The sequence below is a fragment of the Melospiza melodia genome, chromosome 6 (assembly GCF_035770615.1).
Source record: "Melospiza melodia melodia isolate bMelMel2 chromosome 6, bMelMel2.pri, whole genome shotgun sequence".
In the NCBI taxonomy this organism is placed as follows: domain Eukaryota; kingdom Metazoa; phylum Chordata; class Aves; order Passeriformes; family Passerellidae; genus Melospiza; species Melospiza melodia.
This window is the reverse complement of record NC_086199.1, coordinates 67,927,493-67,950,046: the sequence shown is the minus strand read 5'-3', so window position 1 is coordinate 67,950,046 and position 22,554 is coordinate 67,927,493. Positions and strand designations below refer to the sequence as shown.

At 41.6% G+C, this 22,554-nt stretch overlaps 1 protein-coding gene across 2 annotated transcripts; it reads right to left on the bottom strand.

The window, feature by feature from the left end:
* Positions 1-1,506: 1,506 nt before the first annotated feature.
* API5 (apoptosis inhibitor 5) lies at positions 1,507-18,602 on the bottom strand. Of its 2 annotated transcripts, none has more exons than XM_063158825.1 (14): positions 18,458-18,602; positions 14,802-14,963; positions 13,922-14,015; positions 12,911-12,976; positions 12,403-12,554; positions 10,855-11,061; positions 10,220-10,324; positions 9,439-9,528; positions 8,680-8,861; positions 7,442-7,535; positions 6,865-6,921; positions 5,738-5,814; positions 5,264-5,400; positions 1,507-3,658 (listed from the first exon to the last, which is right to left on the bottom strand). In XM_063158825.1, the coding sequence occupies exons 1-14, from the start codon at positions 18,524-18,526 to the stop codon at positions 3,579-3,581; spliced, it is 1,572 nt and encodes a 523-aa protein (XP_063014895.1). In that variant the 5' UTR covers positions 18,527-18,602; the 3' UTR covers positions 1,507-3,578. The 2 variants fall into 2 exon arrangements, with proteins under 2 accessions (XP_063014895.1, XP_063014896.1); XM_063158826.1 differs by lacking the exon at positions 18,458-18,602 and adding an exon at positions 15,880-15,939.
* Between the last annotated feature and the right edge of the window lie 3,952 nt (positions 18,603-22,554).

The following is a 22,554-nucleotide window of genomic DNA, read 5'->3' as shown; positions in this document are numbered from 1 at the left end:
GAGCACCGTTAGAGCACCGCGCACCGACTGCCCCGCGCGGGGAACCGGGCCCGGCCAACGGCGCCTTCCCGCAGCCCTGGCAGCCGCCGGTAACGGCCGAGCTGCTGCCCCGAGCACAAGGCCCGCGTTAAATGCCAACCAGCGCCGTGTGGCGACACGCGGAATTTCGATTTAAAAGAGATGATTTTTGTCCGGGGCACTGGAACATTTGCCACGACGGGTCGAGGGAACGACTTTGTGGCCAGCTCAAACCAAGGCGTACCTGCAGCCATGCACACACAGTTAATGCCAGCCTTCCCGGGAGCTGGGTGAAGAGAGCTCTGAAGGCCACATCCCTTCTAATGCTTTCCAGTTACACAGCAAAACCTGAACTTTCCTTTTCCTGTTCTAGTTGACAGTAAATACCAACCCAGCAGCGGGAGCCTGTTTCCCGAGTACCGAGAGAAATCTAAAAGCTGCCACGATCAAATGTTGATCTGTTCAATCTTTCTGCAGTCCAGCTTCTTGGGAACATCAAACTTCCCAGCGCCTATTAAACAGTAATATTTGTTTGCAACTCAAACTCATTAAGTAGAAACAAGAACAAGGTTACAAAATGGTGTGTCAGTGGCTCAACGGATTTGGTTTCTATCAGCCTAGAGAAAATACGGCACAAGTATGATAGTTCCTTACTGCTGCCAGAGTTTTCAAATCAGGCACATTAGATTCCACAAAAACCCCTAGGCTGCCCTTCCAAGTGGCTCTTGCTTATTAAAAATGTCAGGAAAATCCACAAACACCCGAGGTTATTGACAAAAAGGAAAGAGGAGTCCTGCAACTTCATTCCAGGAAAAGGAGAGTCCACTGAGGCACACAGCCGTGGGGTTTTCTCTCTAGGGGTTTATCCCAAACTGGCTGCATGTTGCCTTCTTCCTTTCCCCACTGGCTGAGGTACCTGGAAGGTACAGCCTTCCTGAACTGCCTTCCATATATTCCTCCCTTGAACCTACCATTTTACAGCGAAGTTCAGAAACTCAGGTTTGTGCACACCCTTGTCTGTTTCAGGAGCCAAGCTGCCTGGGCTCCTCAACAAACCTGCTGCCTAAAGTTAGCAGAGACACTGGGACCCATTTCAGAGATGTTAACACCCACACCTTCATCCATCAAATTGTTTGTAAACATTAGCTTTCCTCTCATAAGTTACTAAAAATCTGTATCACACTGTCAACATCGAGGAGCTTGAATAAGACAATGACAGACTTCTTTTCACTGAATTTCCAAATAAGATGTAAATGTGCAGCTTTTGCCAAATATTTAAATTCCCCCTCAAAATTCCACATTTGAAAGTTAAATTACTTAAAACTTGAAACAGTTAATGCAGTCTAATTATGATTCCTTAGTGGTAAACAACGTTCTGCATCTACAGCAAATTAAGGAGTAACTGAACTACAACGAAAAGGTACCACAGAACTTCTTCTACTAAGGTGCCACAATACTGCAGAGTAACTGTGAAACAATGAGCCAAACAAAATTACAAAATGAATTTATTCCAAAGCTGTAAGGGAACATTTACAATTCAACAAGATGGTAAACAGGTGTTTCCACAAGAACTCACTATGTTAAAATTAGATAGGAAACTGGGGAAAAATGATCTAACTACTTCTGAGGCCACAGGAGCTTTACACATCACCTCTGAAGTACAGGAGTCACACAAAGAAAACACCCAAAATTCAGTGAGAAAAGCAGCTGCTAGTACCTAGTTACTAGTCTAAATACAAGCTGTGTTTAGGCTTTGGGATTACATTATTAAATCCCCTCAAAATACCAATTATAGCCACAAGTGCAAAATGTCTTTTCTTTTTCCTTTTTTTTTCCTCCCAGTAGAAGCTTATTACATATCTAGTGCCTATTTTCAGAGTGACATTTTGACCTGACAAATTTCTTCAAAGCTTTTAGCCAAGTTTCATGGTTTTAATGACAAATCAGAGTTTAGCAGCTGGCATGTAACAAGAAATACAGTCAGCTCACATGTCCTGGAATGTCCAAAGTTTCCTACCTACTGCTGCAGAGTTCAGCAAAAACAGACTTTGAATTTAGCATCCTCAACAATGTTTCTAACTTTGACATAATTTTGGTATTCTGGCCTTCTGATTGTAGTGATAAATATTAAAGAGTGTTAATGAAAACACCTGAATGAGATTCACAAGCAAATACAAAAGCAACTAGGGTGGGGAAACATCACCTTTTGTGGATATCACTGGGCAAAAAAAAGGAAGATAAGAAGTATTCACTCTTCTAAAGCCTAAGGTATTTTACATCAACATGCTCTGGAACACTTAATTAAAATTCTTTTCCTGTTTTGACTTCTTTTTCCTATATACTAATTCCTTTACAATGTTGAATGACCTGAGAAGTTAAAATTTTGAGCGGTGAGAATAAAAAAAACAAAACAACATTGTGCTCTTACATTGTATTTTCCAGGTGCACATCAGTAAATAAAAATCTCAAGTTGCTATGGAAAAAATAGCATGGAATTGTTAACTTTTCCACCTGAATTGAACTATGTAGCTGGAATTTTTCAATGTTACCCAAAATACAGTTTTATTTATATATTTTTAAATGCAACTATTGGTTAAAAAAAAGAACCAAAACACACACACACAAAAATCACAAAACAAGAAAAACCAACCAACCAGCCCACCCTCAAGTGCCAACTAATCCAGAAATCTGCATAAAACAGAAAAGAGCCAGAAACACCTATGGTTCAGCTCCAGTCTATGAAGCTTAATCACTGCATCAGTCTTTACCCATTCCTGAAATAATTCGTCATTTATTGTTTTGGTTTTTTATGCTATTCATTTACTGAGATTTCACGGCATAACTATATGCACATATTCATATTAAACATTAAAAATTAATTTTCAAAACATCACTTTTGTATTACAATGCACGGAGAAGAGTAAGATGTGCAAACCAAAAAATGCCACATTCTCCACATCTCTAAGTAAGAATGCTTCATGCTACAAGCAGAACAGATTTCCAGCCATGTTGCAAACTTTAAAAAACCAGCATGTATTTAATTCAATTCGATTAAAGAAAGTAAATCAAAGCAAATTTAACAATGGTACTCTTCTCCACATATTGCAAAATATGGTTACAGATGAGGAAAGGATTACTTCAGCTGCTAAGCTTATCTAACACATATCTCGGTTGTCATGCCTTTCCTGTCCATTACTTAATACATAAACTCAATTATATATTTCAGTTATGCAGTAGCTGACTTTTAGGTTAATATACAAACTGTCAAGATGCAGCTTTTGATGAAACATCTATGCTCTTTTCCAATTTTGAATCTTGAAGACACTTCAAAAGTAAGAACCCAAAACTGCTGACTGTAAGCATCCAAAAATACAGTTGTAGTTTCACTATGGACAAGTTGTAGTCCGTTAGAAAAGTAGATCATACATACAAAGGTATAAAGAACATTTAAGTCAGTCTCAATGGAAGGCAGTCTTTGAAGAAAACAATGCTCCAAGCAAACTTGCTGAGTAGCACTTTCACTTCAGCCCTTCAGGGGCATGCAAGATTTAGCAGTCTTCTCAGTAGATTCTTCCTCGGCTGCGATTGCCACGTCCTCCCCAGCCTCTTCCTCGTCCACCCCGGAAACCACCTCTTTGCTCTGAAATAAAGAGTCACAACTTTTCAGGAAAGTTTTATGCTGTATACAGATCCAAACTGAACAGCAAGATCTGGAGGTTCTGGAGGGTAACTTCAGTCTCTGAGGCTATGCCTCCTTATGGGCCATGAGATTGCTGAGTTATTTTCTGATGGAAAATGGACCCCGCTGACTTTTAAAAGGAGGTCAGGAGAACGAGCCCATCCAAATAAAGTGGAGCCTTTCTGCATACTAATACTGTGATACATAACTGTCCCTGTAATTTAGGACTATATTTGGGCCAATCTATCACCACAGATAGAAAGCTGGCTGCCTAGCTCTTCCTTCTGTTCAATAACACAATATTAACCTTGAGGTGTTGCTCTGACTTGCTACTAGTGATTTTATAAAACTATGGAAAACCAGAACTTTGTCTTTCTCTCTGTCCTTTCCTATCCTTAAGTTACCACCAGCATACTATTCTTTTTTTCTGGGGCTGATATCATCATTCAGTCACAAATCCTAGCTAGACATGGATACCACACAAACTATTTGATACTGTAGAAAGTTTTTCCTTTCTCTTTGTTAAGAACATATCTGATCACAGCAAAAAATTACCCAATAACTCAAAACTTAGTAAGTTTATATAGTTTCTTTGGATTTGTTTGAAGGCGTACCAAACCCTCATTCCCCTTTCACGATTTCTCTTCATGAATAGTCTTAAAATACAGTTTATATTAATCTACAGAGAGAACTTCATGCTGGTTTTAAAGACTACAGAAATCAGGAGCTGACTGACTAGGCTAAAGCATCTCACTAACAAGAAACAGTAGCAAGTAATAAAACATTTCTGGTTGAATGTTTCCCAATCTTTAGACCTGCAGGATTACAAGCTTATCTTAAAAGACACAGGTGTGTCACCTGATGTCTAGAATAAGAAATTTTCAGATGGTGTTATCTCTTCTCTTAGCTTTATGTATCTGCCAAAGCTTTATAATAGTTTTTCAACTCATGGCTGTGGGTGACAATTTGTCATAGCAGGCTCTTTACTTGCCAGAGGTAGGACCAATGGGCCTATAGGAAAGACAGGAACGGGTTTCTGCCATTGCTGATCCTACTCATTCAGTCTGCAACTGCTCTTGTGCTTCACCCGAAAACATGACTTGCAGAAAGGCAGATTCAGTGACTGGGAGCACGAGGATATAACTGTGTGCAGGCACAGGGAACTGGCAACTCCCAGAACTTCTGGATCAGGTCTGCAACAGCAGCAGTGGCTGTAATAGGAATGCAGCACAGGCCCAGTCGTATGACAGGAGGTGACCCAGCTCTGCCATCTCCTGCAACTGGCCTGTTCAATGGGAAACTGGTGCACTGTGTGTCATAACAGAGAACACAACAGTTCAATTACTAACTCTAGGTATTAAAACACTACTAAAACTAACTTGCAAATTACTTAAGTCATAGGCTGGTAACATTCAAACACTGCAATACATCAACAGCTAGGAAGAGACCAGCACAAACAAAAATTCATGGCAGTACAATTTGATCTTCCATGAAAGTGATATTTATTCACCCCAGCCCAAGACACAACTGTCACTAGACAAAGTTTTTCCAAGCTGCATAACTTACCGTAAGAAAAACTACCCAGGTTACTGCTGTATTTTCCACTGGGAGGATTGTATATTTGCCTGGCATCTCTTTTTGGTCCTGCTGAAGCTTTCTTTGGGGGTGAACTTGAAGTTGTATCTTCACTTGCTCTTTTTTGACTGACAGAAGAAGACAAAAACATATCATTACACCCCTATGGTGACAAGTACAGTAATAGTAGCTCAGCCACAAAGATTAATCACTGGAAGCCAGCAGCAGCCAATGATGATGCCCTGAATAACAGTGTCTCAGAAGAGCCTCCAGTTGATTGTCTTTAGTATCTCTAAACCAAGACTAAGAGCATCTCTCCACTGCCACAGGATGGGTGTTATTTCTGATGTGAAACTTTTAGCTCACCTGCTGTCTATATTGTACAGACACAGCTTGGAAGGTTAATTTTTACTGTTTACAAAATAAACCCCACAGTTTTTCTTTTATTGTATGAAGAACTCTTACCTTGCATCTGCCTTCTGTACTGGTTTCCAGGACAATGTAACTGTACTTTTGTAAGAAGGAGGAATGTGGAAGAGATCCTATGGATGCAGAAAAGGACAGTTTATTCTACAGTTAAATTTATGTTGATTGCACTTCAAAATTTCAGCTACTTACTTACTAGACTCCAGAATAACCACTACTTTCCAATAATTTTATACCCTTTAGTCCCATGGCAGAGACAGAAGGCAGTAGAACACTGCCTTATCTGGCTGCCTTTACTAGGAAATTCAAGTAGGATTTATCTTAGCAGTGTAGTGTCTTACACTGACCAAACAGAGAATCATACACTAGGTTGGGCTGGAAGGATGTTTAAATGCCATCTACTTCAATGACCCTGCAATGAGCTGGGACATCTTCCACTAGATCAGGCTGCTCAGACACCTATCTAATCCAGCCTTGAATGTTCCAAGGAATGGGGCATCTGCAGAGAAAGCCCAGGACTTCTGTCCTTCCCTGTGCACATCAAGCACCTTACAATGAACTACAGTGGCTCCTGCTGGAAGACATCTGATATCCCTATGATGGTACAAGACAGGCTTCTCAATATGGTGGGTCAAGTTTTTGGTTCATTGTGGGAAGTGAGAGTGAAGAAAGAGAGGAAAAGGGGGTTAGAAGAAATCAGAATGGTTTCAAGGGCTCCAGATGAAAGTCTATTTCTTGCAGCCCATCTCTTCTAGGTGTTTTGGAGAAACAGGTTCTATGCAGAAGCTTGCTTTGCCTCCTCCTCCTTTAGATCTCCTTGCATGTCTCTGAACTATTGCATACTCCTCACTGACACTGCAGGAAAGGGAAATGACAAGAAAATCCAGAGACCCCTAAAGAAGCAAGGTGATCCTTTCCTGGGGACAACTAGTACTGTAAGAAAGTGTGTCCACACCCTATCCCAAGAAAATTAGCAGCAAAAGCTAAGCTGCTAGCACGATCAGCAAGATCCACATCTCTTCAGAAAAAGTAAAGCAGCACCAACTCTGAGCTGGCTGCCACCAATTAACACAATACCACAAAACAACTTGGTTCAAATCTATTCCTTTCTTCTGCATAGGTTACTCTGCAGTGGGAATTTAGTCCTTCATAATGTGAGGACTTACCTTGATTAAAACATTAATGTTATTGGTTATTTTCAAGGCAACCACTTTAATCTTGTTCTGTAAAAAAAACAGACACCAATGAGCATCCAGACACCAATGAGCATCTAGTAGCTTTATGCCAACCTCATTACACGAAGCCATAACATTAAACTCATTGCTCTTCCCAGTGAATTGCTATAGTAACAGTGATAGTGAAAGGTGTGTACACTTCCAAGTTTTTATCACAGCTGCTTTTAAGATTCTTGTAGTTTCACACTAACTAGTTGCTTTTAATATTCCAGTGTAGTTTCCACTGTGTATTTTTTTTTGTTCAACATATGAAAATCTCCCCTTCTAAACAAAGCACAAGCACAATTAAACCAAATACATTTGGTGCAGACAGCAGCTTAAAGTCAAAACTAGATCATCTTCACTTGCAAAATGTAGCATAAGGTAACATGCACTTGGCAATAATGTTAGCACTATTATTCCCTTAATGTATTTGCATACTTAAAACTGACTGTAGCCTATTAATGTGTGCCAACAGTTCTTTCAGTAAGCTCAATTAGAAAAACCCGAATTCCTGAACAATTCTTACCTCCTCTGTTTTCAAAGCTTCTCCTGTTTTTCCTTGAAGTGCCAGACGAAGCTGTCGGATATACACCTGCAGTCCTCGAGCAAAATACTGTAGCCTAAAACATTTAAAAGCATCCCTTAGTAAAATTTACCCAGTCCTGTAGAAATAAAAGCATAAGCAAAGGGAAGCTGTAATATTGTTTCTTCCCCTTCAGGAAAAATGCTCAAGTAAGACTTCCATCAATCTGATTTGTGCTTCTTTAGCATCCAGACAATAATTGACACCTCTGTAGAGTCAGAGAATTACAAAGGTTGGAAGAGACCTACAGGATCAAACTAATCCAACTGTCACACCTACACCATACCCCTAAGTGCCACATCCAGATGCCTCTTGAACACTTCCTGAGACAGTGATTCCACTACCTCCCAGGGCAACTTATTCCAGTGCCCAACCACTCCTCCAGTAATTTTTTTTTTCTCTGGTATCTAATCTGATCCTTCTCCTGGTGCAACATAAGACCATTTCCTCATCCTTTCAGTTGAGACATGGCAGAAGAGACTGACTCCTACCTCACTACAACCTCCAGTCAGGCAGCTGTAGAGGGCAATGAGGTCCTCTCTGAGCCTCCTTTTCTCCAGACTAAACAGCACCTACTCCCTCAGCCACTCCTCATGAGACTTGTGCTCCCGACCCTTCCCCAACTCCACTGCCCTTCTTTGGATGCACTCCAGCACCTCAATGTCCTTTCTGAAGTGAGGTGAGGCATCACCAGTGTCGAGTACAGGGGGACAATCACTGCCCTGGTCCTGCTGGCCTCTTGATTCCGGTCTAGATGTCATTGGCCTCTCAGCCACCTGGGCACACTGCTGGCTCACACCCAGCTGGCTGCCAAGCAGCACCTCCAAGCCCCTTTCTGCTGATCAGCTCTCCAGGCACTCTGGCCCAAGGCTGCAGTGCTACATGGGGTTGTTGTGACCCAGCACGCCACCTTACTAAATCTTATGCAGCTGTCCTTAGCCCATCGATTCAGCCTGTCCAAAACCCTCTGCAGAGCCTTCCTACCTTTCAGCTGATCAACACTCCCACTCAACTTGGTGTTGCCCACAAACTTACTGAGGATGCAGCCAATCTCCTCAGTCAAGTAATTGATAAAGATGTTGAATAGGATGGGCCCCAGCACTGAGCCCCGAGGAACTCCACTAACATTTTTTAATAAATACCTTGTAACAGAACATTAACACTTGCCTCTAAACCATTACCTGATTTTGAAGTCTTTCAATTTCTCTGCATTCAGCTTGGCTGTGAGGAAGTCTGGAAGTTTGCGACCTAGCTGATGGAAGCTATACAATAAACACTCCACATAACTGAATTGCAACTTGGGCTCTTCATTGCCAGCATTTTCCCCATTTTCTGCTTCCTCTGGTGGGAGTGGCATATACTCCTGAAGAACAGAAAGGAAAACAAATGCATGAGACACATTTATGCTGAATGACTGCTCTTTCACAGTGTTTGAATTGCATGGTTTATCTGTGCTGACAATTTAAGAAGTATCCACCATCTCTATACTAATGGATGAAGTACTGAATAAAGTCCTGGTGTAGGTGGTTTACCTACACTTCTGTGACTTGACTCAGAGGAAATACTATGGTGGCACAACTACCACGGGAAGCAATAATGTACTGCACCAATGCTTCTGAAATAGTGCTGAATTTGCTTAGAATTGTCAGTGCAGATACAGTGTTTAATGACAGCAACACGAGTCTCTCATGACTATGAAATTTAAAAAGAAGAAACACACATGAATTTACACGACTAAAAACATTCTTCAGGTAACAGCTCTCTACCTACAAAGGCTTTAAATGGCAAAATTATGTTCAACATTCTATCAGTGGACAGGACCGTCTCTGAAATAGCCACTTCAGAAAAAGGATAAAGAGATGAATACATAAAAATAACTTGTTTTGATGAAAATTTAATTTCTTAGTGTTTTACATTAATAAAAACTGAATTAGTCTTACCAGCAATTTATCAAACAGCTTCTTCAAATTTGATTCAAGCTTTTCCATATCACCACAAAATGAACTCATTTCAGCAAGAAGCTTCAAGACCTACACATAAGGATAGCCAGGTTTTTGTGTGTTAACTGAAAGTAGACAAGCTTAACATTCAAACTGAAATCAATTATCACATCACAGTGATGGCTGTCACAGTAGAGGCCAGATATTACAACTAAACCCCTCCCAAAACAGCAGGAAGCAATTCAAGGAAGAACATGCCTAATTTGTTTTTCCTGTCTGTAAAGAGAAACACGGGTTTGCATGTCTAATCCCAACAAGCATTAGTCAACAAGTAAACAAAACTTGATCTCCCACATCTGCAGCACAGCTCACCTTCAAGTGAGAGCCACAGAGATCTAACTGAAGCTGTAGCACTGATTAATGTAAACAAAATTACAGACATTGAGCCACTCCCTTAGGAGGCTAAATTAGCCCAAACTGTGCAGCCATCATTTCAGTAAATGCTATGTGCTTAAGCAAAAATTGAGAGTAATATAAAAATGATTACACTGATCTACTTATTCTACCTTGCTTCAAAAGCTTGGGACAGATGACGCATGCTTTAAAAGGCAATGCCCAGTCATGCCTCAAAAGAGCAAATGATTTTTCTAGTGCAGCTACTTTTCCTACAAGCCAAAAAATGAAAACTACTTGAGGAAAGAGCCTGTGATTTTTAAAATAGGGGTCTTTATCTAGGATGGTTATTTTTCACTATTTGAAAGACATTTTAGCTTTGGCTTACCTCTAACTGGATATCAAGACCCTCCACCAGAGTAGTCAAAGAGCTGAGGTTTGGCAGAACATGCTCACAGAAATAAGTAACAAATTTTGTGGAATGAACATTTTTCTGAAAAATAAAAACAAACCCACAAACAAACAATCACACTTAACTCATGTTAGTCTTGAGTCTGAAGGGGCTAAATGTTTTTCTCCCATCACCCCTCCACCCTTATAAATGCCTGCCTCACAGTTGTACCTTAAAGCTTTATGAAACTTTCCTCTTATTCTTAAGACATAGACCTTGCAGGTAGCCTAAATTCAGAGGATGACCACAAAGCAGCTGAAAAGATTGCTTGCAACCCAAGAATAGGCCCTTAAGCTCTGCAATTGCCTGGCACTAGACTTGAAATAATCAAATGAATACAAAATAATGTGAAAATCTTGTCATAATTCACTGTAACAGCTTAAATTTGAAAAGAGAAGAGAAAAACATGAAGTATCTTTGTGTTTGGAGGCTTTAAGGATGTTTTCCAGCATTTGCATACATTAGAGGTTAAAGGTGGGTAAGTACTGATTTGTGGTCTTTCAAACATAACCATTGGGAACACTAAAGCCAAGCTCCAGCCATTAACTCATGCACAGCACACAAACACATACTGAGAACAGGGGCACTGCCTGCCGAGTGCACTGCAGCAGTCTGTCCACGCAGTCCGTATCTGAGGGATTGAACGTCTGCTCCAGGTCAGCCTGCTCAGCCACCAGCTCCACCAGCTGCTGTCTCCCACTGACTGTCTGCAAGCTTTTCAATCCAGACAATATTTTCATGAACAGAACAAATTCCTCGCCTGTCACATCTTCCAGAACCTTAAGAGAAAATCAGAAAACGTATTTTTGTGGTGGCAATTTGCAAGCCTCCAAGTCAAACCTACCGGATTTGAAAAGGTAAAGTATGCAAATATTTAGCATTTAAATTTAACACTTAGTAATTTAAAAACACAAGTTTGAAGGAACACATGAAAACATTCAGTATAATTGAATGCACCTACAAATCAAAGCAGCTGTCAAGTTGTGCATAGGAAACAGGTTTTTTAACTCTAAAACAAATATTTGTTGAGAACAAACAAACTTCTATCTAACAAAAATCAAATGCTTCAGGCAGAAAAAAATGTTAAACAAGTATCTACTCATTGCTGGTTTAAAACTTTTTGCATCTTTCTCAACTTAGGGAATGCATGGAAATCTCCTAAGATTCTACAAAGACAAATGCCAAGTCCTGAATCTGTGATGAAGCAACTTCCCTGCATCAGCACACGCAGGGGACTGACTGGCTGGGGAACTGCTCTGCTGAGAAGACTGAGGGTTCTGGGGGACAGCAGGCTGAACACCAGTGACAGCACCATACCCTGCCTGACAAGCAGTGCTCTGGGCTAAGGACAAGAGCACAGACCAAGGGAAACAAAGGGACAGAAGATTGACAGGTCCTTGGCTGGGCCCTCATCTGACCAAATCTGGAGCACTGCACCTGGTGCTGGGCTCTCCTGTATGAGGAAGTGCTTGATAAGCTTTAGGAAGGTAAATCAACAAGGTGATCTGTGTATAGAGCATATGAGCTATGAAGGGAACCTAAGGCAATCAGGTTTTTCCAGCCTAAAGGAAGAGACCTGTATGTGGGTGGAGCAAACTAACTAACTAATCTTCCAACACTTCAGAGCAAGACTGCCCATAGCAGCCAGGTTCTTTGATGAGATGGACATGGTCAAAATGAAACAATGACACAAAACTAAAATGGGAGGTTTCAACTGGATAGAGGGAAAAAAAATCTCTTGAGGACAACTGAACATTGAAGCTGGTTGCCCAGAGAGGACAGGATCTCTCCTTCATAGGAGGTTTTCAAAAACCAACTAGAAAAAGCACCAGGAAGTCTGATGAGAATTCAGTTGAGCATGATTCCCTGAGCTGAACAATCTCTCAAAGACCCTTCCTAATGCGAATGATTGGGTCAATTTCTAATCAAAGTCACTCCTACAATATTAGAAGAGCCATGATTTTAACATTACCACAAACAAAATGCTGCAAACTTTGGAGTATCAGAATAGATAAGTACAAGATCACATTTGTACAATGCTCGAACAGACCTCCAAAGTAACACCAATGACAAGGGATGGTTGAACAATACTTGAATTTGAACCGAAATCAAACTCTCACCTTCTTTGATTCAGTCAATATGAACTCCTCCACCTCCTTTGTCATCACTTCCTCTGGTAAGGTTTTCAGTTTTGTAGAAAGGAACTTAATGGCTCTTTCCCTCACAATATCCTCTCCCTGAAGAATCTGACTGAATAAACCTCCCAAAGTCCCTGAATGAAGAATAAATTGGGTAACACAAATTATTTCAGAAGTTATGACCTGGACCATTTACACAGAAAGAAGAAATTTCCTCTTTTAATATTCCATGAAACATTTTAAAATAAATGCTATACTAACTTAAAAAAATTAGTTTTCATATATCTTCACATAAAAATTCACACTCTTTTATTAGTCTGCATAATTCAGATCCAGTTATAAAGTTCAGTACTGCTTGCAAAACCAAACAATTAGTGTGCATCTCACTTTCACACTGTACTAACAAGATACAAAATTGAGTCCTGTTCTAATCCTACTACAGATTGCAAAGTATTAATGAAAGCCATGTATAGAAAAACCTGTCCTTTACCTTTAGCATCCATCTTAAATATACTGAGCAAGGCATTGTTCACCAAATTGAATTCTGCAGAATCATCTGGAGAGAGAAAAAAATTCATATACATACACTTGAAATGGAAAGGCAGAAAACCAAAAAGGCTAATACTGCACAAGAATTCTGTCCTCAGCATTTACCTATAAACAACATAACCTGTATTTTTAAAAACTATTAGACTGAGGAAGTTCAAAGCCATTATTATGGAAGTTGGAAGCAAAAGAAAAGCTATTTGTCATTTTAGTCTCCCTACCAAAACTAAAACTTAAAACTTGATAGGACTGAAAACTTGAAAGGAAGTTATTAATCTATATACTTAGTTATTTTAATAAACAAGCTTTCATTTAATTAATGTAAAATACACAGTTATTTATTTTTAAAGTCATTATTAATCTACAGTATTTCTCTCTTAAACTAAATGAAGGAATGCATAAATCTCAAAAAACTCAAACAAAAACCTATCTTCTTGAGAAGCCCAGAGTCTTAACCATGGAGTTTTAACAGAAGTTTAAACACCTAATATTTAGTACTTTATAATTACTGAGATTAAATGTATATTAAATTCTGAATTTACCCCGAAAATATTTATTTTGCACCAAAAATGCAACTGTATGGGACAAAATGCCCTCAGGCCTTTTCAGGTTCTAGAAACTGGATCACAAATTCAGTAAATCTTTTTCAGAAAGCAATTTGCTGCAGTCTATAACTGGAAGGTTTCCTCCACCAAGCCTTTTTCTACAGATGTTTCTTTCAGAGAACTTGAATGAAAAAAAAAATTGTTTTATCTAAAAGAAAGATTTTTGGTTTTGATTAGAATAATTAGTGCCCTTTCAGCCTAACTGTACAGCAAATATAAAGCAGAAGAAAACACAAGAAGGACATGAACAGCACTGGGATAAATTATGAATCAATGAAAAATGTTCTACAGAAGCAAAACTGTATACATATCTAGGTGTGCCATGAGAGAAGCCAGCACGTGTCTCCTACCTGACTGCAGAAGCTGGGTCAGTATGTCTGCTACCCGAGGAAGGTTATCTCCAGTGGCAAACTGAGGCAGTTCCTTGATTGCTTGTCGACGGATCTGTTAAAATTGTCAATAATGTGGAAATTAAAAAATGTTTAAACTTTCAGGAATTACATAACACCCCAAATCCCCCTATTTTGGCATATTTATGAAGTAAATAACGTATTTTTCTTAGAGCTAGGCAGCACTGAAGAAAAATCAAATTCAAACAGTACTTCTGTTCACAAAATCATTCATATGATCAAACAAAATAAAGGCTAGAATGTGTGTTATTAAGGAGTTTTATTTGCTGACAGGAAGGACAGTTCTACAGTTCTACAGTACATATGGCAGGGATAAACTCTAGAGTTTGTTCCCAGCACTGAAAAATCCTTGAATGATCTTGAATCCCTTAAGACCTGATGAACAGAAATGCTTCAAAGGTACAGCTTCTACCAGCACAGAAGCAGCATGAAGCATCTCAAGAAGCACAACAGTCAGAATCACATCCCCGTGGTTCTCAGGTGCAAACAAGATTCTGTCTCCCAGCAGTATTTATCAGAATCAATTACAACAAAGGGCATTTTAATAGGAAGCCATGTAAATGCTATTCAAATAAACTGTAAGTTTCTTCCTACAGAGCTATTCCTTTGATTAGTGGTGGGAGCTAAAGAAGATAAATGAAAACTGATGCATCTTCCCAAACCATCACACAATGAATTAAATGCCAGAATACAATTAAATTTATGTTTTCCAAAGACCAACCTTGCCCTCCCAAAAGACACAGCCCATTAAACAAAAAGAGAAAAAAACAGCAAAATACAAATTGGAAGTATCAACTTGCTACAAGGTTCTTATTCTTACAGAAACATCTTCATCCTCACAGAGGTCCAACTGGGCGTTGATAGCTGAGTCAGCTAGTTCAGGAAAATGCTTGAAGAACTTAGGAATGAACTGGGCTGCAAGTCTCTTCTCCTTGGCACCTCCCTTCACACCATCCAAAATCACCTGGTAGGCATCCTTATGCTAAAAAACAAAACCAGAATACATAAATAGAAGAAAAATCCTGGCTTCTTCTCAAGATAAGGAAGGACTTTTTTCTCCTAGTCTCTGAAACTATTTAAGCGAACCATACTATACAAGCTTCTTACAAAGGAATATATTTTTCTCCTAGACTGATATAACCATGCCAATTTGGTAATATTTGCCTCTGTTGCCTGGCTTTCACTGTTATTCTGGCTCCTGTCTGTTCAAGCATGTATGGCTCCAGCTGTCGGCCCTAAGGGTAGCACCTCCTGCACACTGGGATTAGATTAGTGCAAGAAATTCTATGATCCCTGCCACTGAACTTGGGCAGTTTTTCAAGAAATTTCTGCTTTTTGTATGCTCATGGATTCTCTACTTCATGTCTTTGAAGTACAGATTACAGAAACTGTGCCACTGGAGTAGATCATGAATTCTTATTAACATATATGGTGCTAAAGTATCTTTGGCATCTATTCAGGTAGTTAACTCCACCTGGAATCTCTGCTATGTATTCAGGTAGCTAATCTGGGATGAAATACAGTGCTTGGAAGAACTATTAAGGGAAACTAGACTTTAAAAAAAGCCCAGAAACCTCCAATTTTAAATACAGAAATATCTATTCCAAATACAGGAATAAACACTTCAACAACAGTAAAATTTTCTCTAGCTGCTCCAACTAGAATCACACAGGTGCTTCTGGTTCTGTGCCTGCAGGACCAAAACTTTAAATTAATTGAAGTCTTTGTGGTAAGCTGTGTTTTTGTGAAATAGAGGTCAGCATTATTCGGTACTAGTGGAAATCAGGACCTTCTAAGATTAATTTTCCTCATGGTTGTGAAAAAGAATGCTTAAAACAGCTTATTCTACTTTGAACAGCAACCCTGACAGCACAGGACACTTTCTTTGCTTTACTTACATTAAATTTCCCAGAGCCACATATGTCATCACCACTACTCCCCATGAAAGTTGTCCTGTAGCAAATACAGATATTAATTTACAAAGCAGTACACTGCCTTAATGTCCTCTAAAGGAAGTTGCATTTTAAAATTTAGTGCCCATGCTCCTGAAGCACTCCCTACAGCTTGCTGATAGCTGTGTTGTCAGAATCTGGAGTGGGATACAGATCTGGATGAAAAATAAGCAGTGAAAGGATCAGTTGCCTTGCAGCTGAACCACATCTGCAGCTGGGTCAGTGCAGTGAGCAGCAAAGGCAGGAACGAGCCAGCACAAAGCAGCAATGAAAACACATCAGTACAGGCACGGGTTCTCAGGCTGCATGTTAAGAACAAGTTCTGTTGTAGAACATGTAACATAAAACTCAATACATATGAAAAAGCATTCACACAGCACTGGAACAGAGCAGCCTGTGTTCCCTGCATTTGTGTTCCTGTATGCTAATTACTCCTACCATGTAGGAAAATGCAGTTCAGGCAGGAGTTTTTTTATCTGTATCTGGCAGCACGGAATGATCTAGAAAAACCACAGGCAACTACAGCAGCAGTGTGATCCTTCTGTTTTGTGCATTCCCTTCCCATCTGTAACAAAGGAATGTCCTAAGCTGGAGAGTGTGTCCAGACCTTTGCTTTAAATTACTGTTAATTGACCAATCATCTATTAACTTCTCTAGGTTAGTTCTTGAGTCAATTCATGCCCTGCAGTGCCCTGTGCCAAGGTCCACAATGCCTTATGAAGAAATGCTTGTCTTCCTCTTTATTTTCAGCCAGCTTCCTAACAGTTTTTTTCAACTTCTCACCTTCATTCCACTTGTGAACACCTCACACCTGAGTACCTTTCTCAACTGAAACACTCTTGGACAAGCTCAGTACTTCTCTTGATGCCATAACTTCTGGTAGTGCCCATGCTCATGCTCAATGTTTTCTTGTTTGAAACAGGGTGACCACAACGTTTTGCAGTAAGAGATCACATTCATGATGTTGTTAAGAGATAATAAAGCATTAAGTGGGATAAAACTGATGAACAAGGAACTCATGGCTTCTCAGAACGCAGGAACTGGAGCCACCAGGCAAGATTATGAAATGACAAATTCAAAGAGGTAACTCCATCACAAAGGTTAACAAAACAATGAAATGTTTTAACACAGAACCTTTATATGCCAGAAGCACACTCAGTTCAACAGAGCACCAGAAAAGTTCACTGAAGAATAACCTCACAAGCTATGCTTGTTACAGAGACACTTCCTCTGGCTCTGGGAACCTAAAAGCTGGAGAGGGGCAAAGCTGGCAGAGTTTTAGGAATCCCCATTCTATACTTACCCTCAGAGGTTCTTACACACCTACCCTGTCATAGGCTGCATTTCTTAACCATGCTGGAGTTTGCTCTGCCTAAGACTGCTCTACCCATTCCTTCCTCACAAAAATCAAAGTGAGGTGAACTGTGCTTTTCTAAAGTGGCAAGGTAACAGCATGTTTTACTCTGCACCTCTCCCTGCAGTTCCCTACATTTTATTTGCACTTTGGTTTTGGCTCTGAGGTGATGTTTTTGTTGGGCTGTCTGCAAGGATGCTTTGTTTCACTAGGGCATAACCACACAAGCAAAGTGAATGGGACCTGAATTAAAACAAAAAAAAACTTCAACACCCCCCTGCCCCCAACCACCAAAATATTTCTTCTCTTAAAGAACTTTTTAAGTGATATTGTACAGCAGTGTTCTCATTTAGTTTAAAATCCACGGTTAGATACAGATAGGGCAAAACTACTTTCCTACTTATTGACATCACGACCAAAAGGAAAAAAAAGTATCTTCTGCTTTTTCAGGGGGCCTTTGGAAAATAAGGGACTAATGCAATTCCAAAACTAGTTGTAACTAACCATAATATTTTCTACTGGTAATATTCTAAGTCATTCTCTTTTCTTGAATAATTCAGTAATGGTGTAAACAAATGGCAGATCTTACCAAAATTTTACAGAAAAAATATTTCTCAGTCTTGAGGGTCGACCTTACGTTCTTGCCTCAAGGAAGAAGGTAAAGGGCTACAGGCAGCTTTCAAACCATACCAGACTTCACCTTCCCTCAGCAAGCCTTTTAGCAAGACAGCCTGCCAGACGCCCTCCAGACCTGCAAGTGCGCTGCATCTGCAAGTGCGGCGTCAAAGACTTCAAGGCCCGAATTCGCCAGGCGAAACTCCCCGCCCCCTTGGAAAAAACATATTTGACTGAAGATAAGAACCGGCTAATAACCGAGACGCCGCATTAACAGGAAAGCTGCCGACAGGACGCGGATGCTGCAAAAGCGACGGGAGCCACTGCGGTCCTGGCAGATCCGCGGGCGCGCTGTTCATTTTTACCCGCCCTGCGCCGCCGGCCTGAGGAAACCCACCCGAGCACAGCCCCGGGGCTCCCGGCTGTGCGGCGAGGCGAGGAGCCCCTCTGACGGCACCCTGGCCCGCCAGCCCCCCCTCGGCCCGGAACTCCCCGCCGTGGCGCTACGCAAGCCCGAGGCCTAGCAAGGCCTTGCAGGCCGCAGCCACACCGCACCTGGCCCGCCGTCTCCGTGGCGTCCGCCAGGATGCCGTAGTTGCGGTAGAGCTCCTCCACGGTGGGCATGGCGCGGCGGGGAAGGGGCAGAGCCACCGAAACACCGAACCCGCCACTGACGACGCCGCCGCCGCTCCGGCCGCCGCTCCCGCTCGGGCCGCGTCGTCAGCACCAGCGAGGCGCCAGTCCCGGAGCGGCCGTGCGCCGCCGCCTGCGCGCCGCCCCCTGGCGCTGGGAGGTGGCACAGCAGGGCCGGGAGCCGCGGGAGCCAAAGGCGGAGCGGGGCGGGACCGGAGCCGGGGCAGGGGCCGCCCCCGACGGGCCGCGCTTCCGCAACGCCGGGCCCTAGCGGCTGCTCCCCGGACCCTGCATTACGTGCCCGGCCCTAGCGGCTGCTCCCCGGACCCTGCATTACGTGCCCGGTCCTAGCGGCTGCTGCCCGGACCCTGCATTACGTGCCCGGCCCTAGCGGCTGTTCCCCGGGCCCTGCGTTATCTGCCTGGCCCTAGCGGCTGCTCCCCGGACCCTGCGTTATCCGCCCCGCTGCAGGCTCGGGCACGGGCCGCGCTACGGGGTGCGTTCTTGTGCTCACAGATGCGCCATGGCCTTCACCTCTTGCAGGTTTTTTTGTTCCCTCCTATCTCCCCCCACCCTCCCCTACCTACCCCGGGTCTTTGTTCGCATTCCTTCTCCTTCCCTTGACTGATGCTTTTCCCCAGTGCCTCGTTTCTGTATCCCTTTTTGTCTGTCCTAACAAGTGCATTGGAAGATGCTCGAGAGGTGCCTTTTGCACGCTGAGCTCCTAGTACGAGACGAAGACTGCATTCCTATGATTTGGTGACTTGCGTCTTTTCCTGCAGAGGAAAATGCTCCCTAATTCCAGAAACTGAAGTATCTGCAACTCATGCCAATGAAGGCAGCATGTGTTCATTAGGCTCCAATTGCCAAATAGAAATTGTGGCAAAGGTTTTAAGGCTGTAGCAGTGTCTTCGCCTCGTATATCAATATGCTTTAGTCTCCTGCAAATTTCACAGGCACTTAAATGGAAGAGGTTTCCCCTTATGTGAATCTGAGGCTGAGCTACACAAAGCACTGGACCTTTCTTGAATATCCTTCCCAACAGCATGAAGGATGCTGTGGGAGGCATCTATCACCTTTCTCCCCTTCCTTGAATTGAGGCTCAGTGCCTTTACCTGAGCGTTCCTCCACCAGGGGATGCATGTCATTGCTGCACACTCTGATGGGTCTGACAGTGTGGAAGCTTGTGGCTGCTGTCAGATCCCAGAGAGCTCTGACCACATCCTGCCCCTCGGTGTGCTTGTGGCCATCACATTTACCCAAAGTAATCCAAAAAGAATATGGTGGGTAATCTTAGTAGTGGGAACAAAATGTAACATGAGAGAAGAAATATTTTTGTGATGACAAATGAGCTGCATGCTTAGGAGAACCTTTCATTTTCTAGGAAGGGAGAGCTTCCTCGGGCAGCCTGGCGGATATTAAGAGATGTCAGTCTCTTGTCCTCCAGCAGTTTCCAGGCAGCATTGCATCTGAATGCAGATTTTAAAATTCACTATAACCATCTTTATCAGCACTACCATGGCAAACTTTTACAACTTGGCCACAAAGGAGGAAAGATGAACATCTCATTAAACTGCCTTTTACTCTCCCCTGCTGAAGTGTTTATATAGATGGAGCTGCCTTGTTATCTCATTTTCTTGGGTTTTTTTCTGTCAAGAACGCTCTATCAAACTGTGATTACATTCCATAGCAAGCATGAATAAATATGTAGCATTTATGCATTGCTGTAGGTCTGACAGTTGTGGAGAAAAAAAGAAGTAAGCATGAATGAAGATGGCTGTGAGAGAGGCTGTGTCCCTTCTGGGAAAAGACTGGCTCTGCATTCTGTAGGAGAGCAGAAGGGGCACTTCAGACACTGCAGAGTGATGGGACATGAACTCCAATGGACTTTGGCTGCATGGCAGGGAGATTAACTGGTAGGGTGGGATGGTAATTATTATGTATTTTGTTACAACTAACTATTTTAATCACATTTTTATAGCATCTATTATAGGCCTTGGAATTATACTTTTCTACCTTCTGTGGCAGTGATACATTCAGCTGTTCTCATTGTCTTTCTAACAGAGAATACACAAATGAAAAGGGGTATTCAGTCACATTAAAAAATTATTTTCTTTGAGGTTTGTTCTGTTTCCATCCTTTGATCCTGGAATTTTATTTCCTCAATTACTTCCTTGTTTCTTTACATCATTAATTTAATTTTTTCTCTCCTGACAACAATTTTAATTCTCTAGTCTTTTTAGTTTTTTCCTATTTATGAAATATATATATAGCATTTTTTATAATGAACCTCTTTAAAATTAATCACCATTAGTCTTTAGCTTTTACATTAAAAGAAAATAAATAAAGAGCTGATGGTGTTACACATTTTGAAGAAATAGTTTGAAATTATTTTTCAAAGCTAGTAATGGATCTCTTTAATAAAGTCGTGATATTTTTGAAAATGCATTTTTAGGAACTCTGAAGCTTGAAATGCACATTTGAGAATGACACACAGCTTTTTCAGACTCTGCAGTGCAAGTCTCATAGTTTCACAAAACAGGGTTAATCTGGCCATCAGTCAGGATTTTTCTCTTTTTTTTTTCTTCTCAATCTCTGCAAACCCAAGCTTGTGGAGATAACCCTGTGGTAAATTTGATAATGAAGTGGTGTCATTATACATTTGACTCCCATTCCTGTGCACTGCCCATAAATCAAGTACTCTGGAATCACTGCAGGTTCTCCAGAGGAAAAATAATTTATTTGTAAAATTAATGAAGTTTTCTGTTTTCCTCAGAGGAAAAAACTTATTATTCCTATCCCACAAATTCTCTGGTTTTTGGTGGAGGACCAGCCTTAGACAAAACCACAGATGGGGCAAGAAAAGATTTTTCTTATGACAGAAGAAGACATGATTAATGAAGACTTCACACTGGAACAGTGGTTTAAAACCATGAACCAAACCTGGAAGATTTCTGTGAATAATAAAGTGACTGAAATAGAGTCCATTTGTTAACTTATGCTAGATAAGCAATTGCTCCTGAATTCTTCTAAACTCACATTTTCAAATTGGGCTTGAGCTAATAACAGAGGTTTTACATGTGAAAGGGTACAGCAATTACCCTCCATCCATCTTGAAAATCTGTGGAGATCTTTTCAGAAAAGGATGTCCAGATATCACAGAGGAAAACGAGTGCATTACTATGTTCGCAGATGTAAAGCCTTTTATTTGCACACACGAAAGGTATCCTGCGTAGCTATAAGCACCTAGCTGCTGTCTTCAGACAAGCGCATATTTTCCACGAATTCCTTCTAGTGTGCTCGGGTTTTCCTGCAAGATTTCTCCCTGGCACGGTGAGAAATTTTTCCTGTGGGAGCGGCAATCCCGGCGCCTGCTGCAGGGCCGCGCTCCCAGGCGGAGCCAGCAGGCGGCGCTCGGCCCCCGCGGAGGAGCCGCTCCCGGCCGCGGGACGGCGCCGGCGCTTGTGCCGCTATTCCCTGCACCCCGCATGGCCCTCGGGAAAAACGCCTAGTCTGTTCCGAGCCACATCTCCAAATTCAGCCGAGAAAAGGGATTAGAGGAATAGAGCCGGCTTTTTCTTTCTCCCTGTATTCTTTTTTCCAGGTTGCCGCCTTTTTTACACAGTCTGCTTGTACTCCTCTTACTGCTTACCCTGCCACAGTGTGTAAGAAATGTAGAACATCCTTTTAAATGGTTTGTGAATGTGTTAGTAATGCTCCTCTCTTCTACAATCCAGAAGCTCCCACAACCTCCACAAAGTGTGTGCCGTGCGCATTAACCGTGCTCAATCAGCGCGCTCATTTGCAGACCAAAATGCTGCGTGTCTTTCCACATGGGCAAGGCTGGCTAAAGATTGAAAACCCAGCCCTCTTCAGAGACTTTGATTGTCTTGTTTGTGTGGAATATTCATACAGCCATATTAGAGACAAAAAATCTTGAAGAATAAGAAAATGAGACTGTTAAATATGATATTTGGCAAAAAGACTTAAAAGCAGACATAGCATCCACAGATTGTTTA